Source organism: Cornus florida, unplaced genomic scaffold (assembly GCF_030987335.1).
Source record: "Cornus florida cultivar Cherokee Brave unplaced genomic scaffold, ASM3098733v1 CherokeeBrave_3.0.0_Hap2_Chr06, whole genome shotgun sequence".
NCBI classification, from domain to species: Eukaryota; Viridiplantae; Streptophyta; class Magnoliopsida; order Cornales; family Cornaceae; genus Cornus; species Cornus florida.
In genome coordinates this window covers 99,041,288-99,052,529 of record NW_026775576.1, presented here as the reverse complement: position 1 = coordinate 99,052,529, position 11,242 = coordinate 99,041,288, and the positions used below count along the sequence as shown (strand labels likewise).

At 39.4% G+C, this 11,242-nt stretch overlaps 1 protein-coding gene across 1 annotated transcript; it reads right to left on the bottom strand.

Annotated features, from left to right (window-relative positions):
• Nucleotides 1–257: 257 nt before the first annotated feature.
• On the bottom strand, nucleotides 258–8,391 carry LOC132314702 (uncharacterized). The gene is made up of 2 exons (XM_059813529.1): nucleotides 7,271–8,391; nucleotides 258–1,491 (listed from the first exon to the last, which is right to left on the bottom strand). The coding sequence occupies exons 1-2, from the start codon at nucleotides 8,389–8,391 to the stop codon at nucleotides 258–260; spliced, it is 2,355 nt and encodes a 784-aa protein (XP_059669512.1).
• Nucleotides 8,392–11,242: the final 2,851 nt, after the last annotated feature.

Below are 11,242 nucleotides of genomic sequence, written 5' to 3'. Positions count from 1 at the left end.
AGCCGCTGATATGTTACACCAGCATTTTTTAGCCCAAAAGGCATCACCTTATAGCAATATAAACCTCTATCCGTGATGAAAGAGGTTTTATCTCTGTCTGGTATGTGCATTGAGATTTGGTTATACCCTGAGTATGCATCCATAAAACTGAGCAGCTCATGGTCAGCTGTCCCTTCTACCAACATATCAATTCTTGGCAGAGGGAAACTGTCTTTGGGGCACGCCTTATTTAAATCTGTAAAGTCTACGCACAACCTCTATTTTCCATTAGCCTTTTTTACCAAAACAACATTGGCCAACCAGTCGGGATAATGAACCTCTTGGATGAAATCAGCTTTCATAAGCTTATTCACCTCTTCTGATATAGCCATGTTCCTTTCCGCGACAAATGTTCTTCGCTTTTGCCTGATAGGTTTGAATGTAGGATCTGTGTTTAATCGATGCTCAATCGTAGTTGGATTAATACCGGGCATGCCTTCATGTGACCAAGCGAATACATCTTGATTCTGTCTGAGGAACTGTATAAGAATATTTGTGAAATCTGAGGGGAGCAGAGACCCTATCCTCACCTTTTTTGTTATGTCAGTGTCATTCAAGCATATCTCCACCAAGTCCTCGATTGGCTTAGCCTGGTCTTGCTCCTTCTCTTCAACTTCATTGACAATCAAAGCCTCCTGCTGCCTCTTTTCTTTGAGAGAGGCAACATAGCATTCTCTGGCAATGGACTGATCTCCTCTTAGTTCGCCCACGCCATGCTCGGTAGGGAAGCGCATTAATAGGTGATAAGTCGAAGTGATGGCCCTCATCGAATTTAAGGTCGCTCTTCCTAGGATGACATTATAAGCAGATGGACAATCCACCACCAGGAAGTCTACCATGACAGTGACTTGTTTTGGGCTGGTTCCTATAGTGACAGGAAGGATGACTGCTCCTAGAGGATAGACCTTGTCTCCCATGAATCCCACCAATGGTGATCTAGTAGGTCTGAGTTTCTCCTTACCAATCTTTATCTTGCTGAATGCATCAAGAAAAATGATATCAGCTGAACTTCCATTATCTACCAAGCTTCGCCGAGTATTATAGCTAGCGATCATCATGGTGACGACAAGAAAGTCGTCATGAGGTTGCTGCACATCCTTCATGTCTTCATCTGAGAATGTAATAACTGGATCACCTAAACGAGGCATCTTTCGATGTTGAATCTGTACTCCTACTTCGCACACCTCAGATGAGCTTCGCATTCTCCTGGCATAGGCCTTACGGGCTGAGCTCGATTCTCCACCTCCTGCACACCCCCCGGCTATGACCCTGATATCTCCTATTGGTTGTTGATCAAGAGGGTGGTTGTCTCGGCCAGCTCTTAGTGGGTTAATGTCGGTTCTGTCATTCCCCACAACAAACTTTCGCATGTGCCCCCTTCGGATCAGAGTCTCAATTTGATCCTTAAGGTCGAAGCAATCCTCTGTAGCGTGCCCATAGTCTTTATGGAACCTGCAATACTTATCACAAGGTCTCCTTGCTGGATCTGACTTCAACTTCGGTGGCCACTTGTAATACCCCTAATTTTAAAAAAGATAGTCGTGGCATTTATTTTAATTATGTATGTGTGTTTTTACTAAATTTATTGTTCAAATTGTATTTTGTTTGTTTAAATAAATTGTTTGCTGGATTAATTGCATTACTTGAATTAAATTGGTTTAAATATTTGGTTAATAAATTATTTGCTTGATTATTTGCATTTCATGAATTAATTGTTTAAATAAAACTGTTTTAGGTTAATTGGTTATTTAATTATGTTTCTTAAGTTTTCTTAATTACGTGCTTATGTAAAATTAACTGTTTTATTATTTAGGGTTTAGTTTATTTAGCCAACACAGGTTTTAATTATGTTCTATGGGCCGGTTAGGATTTAGTTAGGGCTTGAATTAATTTAGGGTTTGGTATAATTCTATAAATATATAGGTATACGTCTGTCTAGGGTTTTTGATAAACCCTACTCACCACCTTCAATAATAGAGTCACGTAATAGAGTCATTCAGAGAGTTGTGAGGGCAGAGAAATAGAGAGTGAGCTTATGTGGTTTACTGAGAGAAACTTTAGGAGATTAAGGGAGGGATTCAAGGAGGAGTTTTGGTCCTAACTAGGAGTGGCAGAGGTTGATAACAACAAGTTGACATTGTCGGAATTTATAGAGACAGTGAATTATAATTTCAAATCTGAAACTACAGGCAAGTCTCTGTTCTTCTCTCTCCCGTTAATTCGTGTTCTGTGCATGCCTAGTTAGACTCCAGGAATTAATCAAACATTAAAATAGATTCAACGAATGTAATAATTCATCTTGTATGCATGTTGAATCAGTATTTTGTTTCTATTGAGTTAATCTGTTTGATGTTGCTTAAAAGTTTTAACAGAAATCTTGTTGCCGATTATTTTAGCACTTGTGTTATATTCCTGTTGTGATTGGATATCTATGTTTTAGTATTAGTTTGAGATATTTAAATGAACCCTAGAATAAGTTCTTAAAACAGTAATGAAGATCACCAACTAAATCTGTTGTGGGTTGCTTAAAGTTTCAAACTAAGGTTTTGTAATCATTGCTTCTAAACCTATGTTTTATGCATGCTATCATTGAATATCAGTGGTTTAATATGTACCTAGGACTGAGATTAAACCTAGAATGAGAATTAAAACATGTTACAGAGGCTCTGGTAATCACCGGAATTGGAGAAGACGAAGCTGGACCGGGCAACGGCGGCTAGGGGAAAAGTGAGCAGGCTCTCAAATATCTTAGAGCCGGCTCCAAACTTATTTGGAGGCGGCTCCAAGTGTCTTTGAGCCGGATCTAAGTGGTTTAGAGCCAGCTCCAAAATAAAAATAGAGCAGGCTCCAAATTTTAGAGCCTGCTCAATCTTAAAAAGCACAGAATTGAAGTTTTAGGGACTTTTGGCTGAAATTGGTTTTTCTAAAATTATTTAAAGGCTACTGGATGTTGTAATTTAATGTTTAAGACTTGTAAAAATGTTGGGAAGCATGATTACAAGTAGGAATTGAGGACGGGATTATTCTAAGATTAAACAGTGAACCTGTGGGTAGATGATTTGAAAATTAATTTTTGTTGTCTACTATTTTTGGAACTTTATTTCTCTACATGACTTGGATTTATAAATCATGTTTTGCAGCTATGTTATAAGCATACTGTGGTATTGTTATATGTATGCTTAGTTGGGATCAACTGGTGTTAAAATCTGTTTTACATTGCATCAGTTATGGTACTGTTTGGAGAGATAGACTGTGTAACTCTACTTTATCAATTTAACGGACTGTAATTGGGATTCTAAATCTTATATTGAATGCATAAGTTGGTTATATACATGTTAAACTATATTTATGCTAATTCTGGAGTATGGTTGATAAATACTTATTCCTGTTTTTGTCAACTTCGTTAACTGGAGGATTGTATCTACCGGTATGGGACGGTGACATACTAGGTATGGACTTGTTCAAACACTGAGTTCTACCTAACTTGGATTAAGGTATGGATTAATCATATAGGTTAAGTCTATTACCTACTTGTGTCATATCAATTGAGAATTGAATAACCTACTATGGTTTCAGGATGAATTTGTTATACATATATCAGACCACTACACAGATGGATGGTATTTTGTATTAGGAGGAGTACGGACTTTATATATATATTATATGGTGCCGTGGTATGAGCTTGAGTCTCATAACCATGGTTAGGGCGCGTACATTGCCTAGGATGGATAACTGGACATAGGTGTTGTTCCCTGGTAGGTCTAGGTACTCATGCCCACCTTCGGGTGCGTATTCGCATGTTGCCTTCTATTCAGGCTGAGACAGACCTACTAGACTAGCGAGCGTCCTATAGTGTGTACTATATACATATATGGACTACTCTAGATATTGTTGAGTCTTCTTAGAATATATCTGCGTATCGGATTACTGTTTGGATTGTAGTAGATCAGGACTTGCATGTGGGCCTGACCCACTTCTTTATTTTTCAGGTGCTCGTCAGTTCCAGGGTTAGAGTTTGGACGTGCAGAGCAGATACAGCTATTCATTCCTCTGATTATGTAGGAATCTTCCCTATAATAGCTTTGGATTTTATTTTTATTATTTCAGTATCTGTTGGAGAATTTTAATAAAGGGTCCAATGGATGGATTCCCGAGTTGTAAACTTATGGAGTTTTGGATTATCAGGTTTTAAGTATTTAATTATAAAGGATTTTATTGTTAGATTCTTTCAGCTTATTATTATTTTTTTATTTCTTATTTTATCTTGTATTCTGTGTTCGGTTACATATTAATTGTTTGATATCCCTTGGGTTTGGGCCTGGGCCTGATCAACCCGTGTCTCGGATCCGAGGGGTATCACAGTTGGTATCAGAGCACTCCAGGTTCAAGTGTCTCTAGGATTCTATCGTATAAGACTTTCGCGTAGCGTTTTCTCTTGATTAGAGCTTAAGTATTAAGATTCATTGTATTCTTTACGGTTCAGTTTGGTCGTGCTGATGTCTGTCTTTTTGTGTTGACAGAATGGCTAACGCAAGAACCAGACGAAATAATCGGCAACGAAGAGAAGTGGCCCGTAGGAAGCGTTAGGAGGATGAAGGTCAGTTTTATGAGGAGCATGAGGAAGTTCAGCAGACTTGGGATCAGGGAGAAGAGCCAGAGTTTCCCCCTCACCTCAATGACCTTATTGCTCGGGCTATAGAAGCAGAGGTAACGGCTGCTCTTTGGAATCAGCCTCAGATACAGCCGGCACCATTACCAGCACCGGTTGTTCAGACTGATACTTGGGAGAAGGCAAGGAGTTCTTTCACAAAGGGGAGCCCACCTGAGTTTACAGGCTCCACCGATGCGAGAGCAGCTCACCAGTGGAAACAGGACATCGAGCGACATCTTCACTTGGTTCAGTGCACGGAGGTTCAGAAACAGATGCTTGCTACCTTCAAGCTAGTTGGGGATGCACTACAGTGGTGGGAGTCAGTTACCACCATAGAGGAGAGGATGGCTTTGACTTATGAGGAGTTCAGTGCACGCTTTGAAGAAAAGTATTTTCCTTATGCAGTCAGGGCAGCCATGAAGACTAAGTTTCTCAATCTGCAACAGGGAAACATGACAGTGGCAGAGTATGAGCAGCAGTTCACACGTTTGTCTCTCTTTGCACCAAAGGAGGTGGATACGGAGGAAAAGAAGCGCAACAGTTTCGTCAAGGGACTGATGTGGTCTATCAAGAGAGCTATTACAGGTAGTCCAGCCTATACTACCTATGCTCAGGTGGTAGACGCCGCGCTACAGCAGTACCAGTTGACGGTGGACATTAGACAGGCCAAGGGTAAGAAGTGAGGTGACCGAGACTCTGCTAACCAGTCAGCTGAGAAAAGGAATGGGAATGGACACCGACACAATGACAAGGGCAGATTCCAGGGACAAAACCTTGGAAGAAGCACAAGGGTGGTTCAGATGTTTCTAAGGATGTGGCACCTATTCATCATCGACAGAATGGGGGACCACAGGCAGGACAGGGTCAGCCACAGGCTAATCGACAGAGGAGGCCATTCGGTACTTTCCAGGGTAGTTGCTATACTTGTGGGGAGTCTGGTCACACTTCCAGGCAGTGTCCTGCAGTCAGACAGGGACAGAGACAGGAACAGGGACAGCATGTACAGCAGGGACAGAGGGCGCCAGTGCCCCTACCAGCTCCACAGGTTCCTCGGATTCAGGGACAGACTTATCCGGCATTACCAGCTCCGCCGCAGCCTCAGGGACAGGCACCGCAGCAGTTACATTATGGCAGGGTGTATAACCCTAAGCCATAGGATATGCAGGCACCTCAGGCTGTTGAGGGTAAGTTTCCTATACATGGTTTTCATGGACGTGTTTTATTTGATACGGGTGCTACACACTCATTTGTAGTTAGGACTTTTATTGCTTTATCGGGGATACGGACGAGGGTATGTACTAGACCTCAGGATATTTCTACACCATTGGGCGATACAACCATTACACATGAGAGTGATGGGCCTGTGACACTAGATATTGGCAGACTCAGGTTTCTAGCCAACCTATTGGTCCTGGACATGCACACTTATGATGTGATACTTGAGATGGATTGGTTGTCTCACTACCATGCCCAAGTTGATTATTTTGGTAGATCTATTATATTTACCATACCTGGTCAGGATATGTATGTAGTAGCTATGCCACGTTCTAAAGGAGGCGGTAGCACCTATTTGTTCCATGTGGAGGAGGAAACGGAGGAGGGGACTATTGTATCGTTGGATGACATACCGATTGTACAGGATTTCCCGGATGTATTTCAGGAGATTCCAGGGTTGCCACCTAGTCGCGAGATTGATTTTGTGATAGACTTAGCTCCAGACACTGCGTCTATTGCTAGGGCACCTTATAGGATGTCACCGGTGGAAATGCGCGAGCTGAGGGATCAGATTCAGCAATTACTTAGCCAGGGTTTTATTCGTAGGAGTACATCACCTTGGGGAGCAACGGTGTTATTTGTGAAGAAAAAAGATGATTCGCTCCGCTTGTGTATAGATTACAGGGAGTTGAATAAGGTTACGATTCGTAACAAGTATCCTTTGCCCAAGATTGATGACTTGTTTGATCAGTTAAGGGGAGCCAGATATTTCTCCAAGATTGATCTGCGTTCTGGATATTATCAGTTGAAGGTTAGGGAGCAGGATGTGCCTAAGACCGCATTTCTTACAAGATATGGATCATATGAGTTCCGTGTCATGCCATTTGGGACGACTAACGCACCAGCAGTGTTCATGGACTTAATGAACAGAGTCTTCCGGGCTTATTTGGATCAGTTTGTAATTATTTTTATTGATAACATCTTGATCTATTCTCGATCGGAGGACGATCATACGAGACATCTTCGAATGGTGTTGCAGACGCTTCATGAGCACCAGTTGTAAGCCAAATTCGAGAAGTGTGAATTTTGGCTGCGGGAAGTGAAATTTCTGGGTCACGTGGTGTCAGAAAAAGGGATAGCAGTAGATCCAGCCAAGGTTTCAGCTGTGGTTGAGTGGGGACAACCTACTTCACCTACCGAGATTCAGAGTTTTATCGGATTGGTAGGATACTACCGGAGGTTCATTCAGGGGTTCTCTAAGATTGCGGGACCACTCACTCATCTGACCAAGAAGGGTGTACAATTCGTGTGGGATGAGCACTGTCAGATGCCCTTTCATTCTGGTTGACCATGGGTTTCTTATACTTGGTTTCCTTTTCATCTCTGATCGTCAGGGCCGGCCTTTTCTTGTCTGACTTCTTATCCTCCCCTTCTTTTCCCTTTTTCGCAATCATTGCATCTTCAGTATTCATATGTCTTTTAGCTCGAACCAATAACTCGGCCATGCTGGTAGGAGGTTCCTCTGATAAAGAGAAGAGGAATCTTGAGGTTTGAAGTCCTCCCATAAAGGCGGCTAGGGCCACCTTGTCATCCGCTTCCTCCACCTGTAACATCTCCGTGTTAAAACGACTAATGTAATCTCGCAATGACTCTCCCTTCTGTTGCTTCACAGTAAGGAAGTGGGTAGCCGGCCTTCTATGCCTCTGGCCAGCAATGAAATGGCCCACAAAGCCCTTACTCAATTCTTCAAAGGTTTCGATGGTTCCTGGCTTTAGTTTGTTGAACCATACCCGTGCTGATCCTTTGAGAGTCGTTGGGAAAGCCCTGCACATGATCTCATCTGGCATCGCGTGTAGGTGCATAAGCGCCTGAAAAGTCTCCAAGTGGTCGAGGGGATCTTTAGTTCCGTCGAAACTCTCAATTGTGGGCATTCTAAATTTGCTTGGCAAAGGGCATTTCATAACCGAGGGGCTGAACCACAAATTGGTCTTCTGCACGAAACCATCTATGGCTGCAATGCCTTTTCCCTTCATGGCCTGCATCACACCCTCCATCTTTGCCTTGAGATCCTGTATCTCTAGGTCAACGTGGGAAATCTCCTCGATCTTTTCAATGTCAGTAGTGTCTTCATGGGGTCGGGAACTCCGTGGAAGAAAGGGGTGGATCACCTCTCTATGTCGGTTTCCCACCTGGCTTTGTTCAACTTCGGTCTCATGTCGGGGAGGATGAGTATCCTGCTCTTCTAAGTTCCCATTACCCCTGTTTGGATTCGAGAGGTCTTGGCGTGGCAAGCTCTGTTGAACCGGTGGAACAAGGTGTTGCAGGAGTGCTGCATTTTGTTGGATCAACTGGTCCCTACCCTGATTCAGAGTTTGGACCTGCAGTTCCAACGCTGCAAACCGTGTCTGGTCATTTGGGACGTCTAGATTTTCACCCGACTCTTCCCTTTGACCAGATCCCTGCGACGGTGTTCCTTCGGTAACCATACCGGACCGCAAACGTCTATACCCAACGAATAATAAATCGATTCGAGGGAATTGTCGTTCTCACAGACGGCGCCAACTGTTGAAGTTGAAATTCGCCGCGGTCTAGTACAACACCGTTTCCTGCAAAATAAGGATGGCAAAGTCAAACACCGGTGTGGTGCCGGCCGTTGACCCTCCGACGATCAAGTTAGTAAGGGTTCTCGATAGAGAATTTTAATCGTAATTCGCTTAGTAGGAGTTTTTTTGTGTGTATCTTGTTCCCGAGTCTGGTGGCCGGTCAATATTTAATTACCTTTTTCGTTAAGTCAAGATTGGCTAGGGTTATTTTTCCCTATCATTCAATATCAACTTTTTTTGGTTCTTAGATATTGATGATTTAGAGTCAATTTTTTAATTGAATTTTTTTGGTTCTTCAATGCTTGAGTTTGAATATTGTTGATTTGTCCCCTTTTTGCAATCTTTACTACTTGTCTTAGATATTGATAATTTAGAGTCAATTTTTTAGTTGAGTTTTTTTGGTTCGCCTAGGATTCTAAGAAATTGTTCTTTTTTTCTTGTTTTTTTTTTTTTTTAATTTTTTTCTCATTTGTGTTGATTGTTAGAGTTCTGTTGTTCTTGCCTTGATGTACTTTATTGTATTTGTTTAATAAAATTTTCATATTTAGGGAGAAAAAAAATAGTAAAGTAAATGATCACAGATTTATTATGTTGGATTTGTTATTCAATTTATATGATGTTTTGCAGGGCCGGCCTAGCTCAAGACGGCCAAGACGGTCGCCTAGGGCTAAAAAAAAAAAAAACACTTAAGACCCTTCGATAAAGCGAATTCACAACTCATTCAAAATTATGGTCCTTAAAAACTTGGTGATTAAATTTAAAATTCAATATAGCCATTTACTACTTTATGTTTATGTTAGTGTGTATTTCAGCAATTAAAGAACCTCACATTTAAATTTGTTTAAGACCTCTCAAGATTTGCCAACCCTGATGTTTTGAAATTGAAATAAAATTTTTAAGATTTGTAAAAATTAAAATATAAATTCGGGTTGGGTGGATTTTATTGAGGAAGAAGCATAACACTTAAAGAGAGAACAGGGTGATGGGGTTATTATTGGCATTAATTTAACACATTGCCATACAATCATTGCAAGTTTGTAACAATTTATAAAGAAGAAGAAGTTGGCACTCGACTGTCAAACCATAGTCGCCCAAGCAAACCATAGTACTCTCTGGAATCTTAAATTGATCTTTCAAATTTATTTGTATAATTGAGTGATTTCTCAACCTTTTGTTGTGTTATGAATGAAATTCACATTTTAACTTATCTGCTGCATCATGATAAAAATTCTATTTAATTACACTCTTAAATGACATTACTCAAAGAAAATATTGAAAAAAGTACATAAAAATTCCTTTCACTTGTATTCTTTTTTAATAAACTCTTCTTATCTAATTTGTTACCAACAAACCTTCAGGGATAAAATAGTAGATACTTGGACAAAAATATCTTTTTATTTGAATTATAATTCGTCCGAACTTCAAAAATTCATATCTCATAAACTGTGCATTCAAAAATTACAAATAATATATTTACGAAAAGTTTATAGAACAAGGATTTTAAAAATATAAAATTTGTGCAACAATACGCCATTACCAAAGAGAAATAGGCAATCTAAGATTTTGTTGCAGCAATCTTATTTTATCATTTAAAAAATAAAATACTTAGCATATTTGCATATAGAGCATAACATATAAAAAAAAAATTAGTCCCAAAAAATCGAATATTCTTTTTGATTTTTTTTTTTTAAAATGGTGAGCCTATAAGAAAATGAAAATATTTTGACACACAATATGATATTTCATAAAATCGGTCTCTGTTAGGGCTAAAGTTTTTATATTATATGTTCCATATGCAAATGAATAAGTTTGAAAATTTCTTGCAAATATCTCGAGCTTAAAATAAAATAAGATTGGTAGAGCAAATTCTTAGATTGCTTATTTATTTGGTTATGAAAGTTTGTTGCAAAAATATTATATTTCTAAAATCCTTATTTTATAAACTTTATGTGCATATATTATTTATAATTTTTTGAAGTATGATTTTGAAATATAAATTTTTAAACAAGAAGAATTTATTGAAAATAGATACAAATCGATGATGAGGGATTATTTTTTCCTAAAAAAATATAATGTCAATAACATAATTTCAACTTAATTTGACAGGCTCCTCAAACGATGTATAAGCACATAACAGAAAAGCATTCATTTGAAATTAAATTAAGTTGTTTTTATAGTACAACTAAGCCTAACCCAATCAGTTGAAAATTAAACTGAGCTTAAAATAAGATTTTGCCGGAGTTCTTTTATGTTAGGGGATAGCAGAAGTGAACAACACATTCACATCCTACCGAGAGATAGGATGCCCGAGTCTCATACAGAGTATTATTTTACGAGACTTTCACGCACCTTCTTTCTCTACCAAATTCATAAATTCCTTCTACTCATCAACTCCCTTTTCATATTACATTGCTTTTAACTCATACCTCTCGACCTTGGTATTTATTTATAGAGCCAAAAATTTAATTTTTTGTTGGACAATAATTACAATTTTTTAGAGGAACGAACCACAAAATTAACTAATATAATACAATTCTAAAATAGAAATCTAATTACAATAAGAATTTGAGAGACAATCCTAGCAATTTACACATTGACTCAAATTCTATAACGTCAATCATCGCTCCACAACATTGATCTGGACAAATCTTTGTAACTTTCATCTTAATGATCCTCCAGTAAAACGTCAATTGTCTCCATTATACGATGCTCGATCTGTCAAATCTCTACAACT

What these genes read in the sequence shown, in the direction of transcription:
- LOC132314702 (XM_059813529.1), bottom strand. Translation starts at nt 8,391, where the DNA reads ATGGTTACCGAAGGAACACCGTCGCAGGGATCTGGTCAAAGGGAAGAG. An exon ending in AGAGATGAAAAGGAAACCAA is followed by an intron (nt 1,492 to 7,270) that starts GTATAAGAAACC and finishes TAAGTATTGCAG; the next exon opens with GTTCCATAAAGACTATGGGC.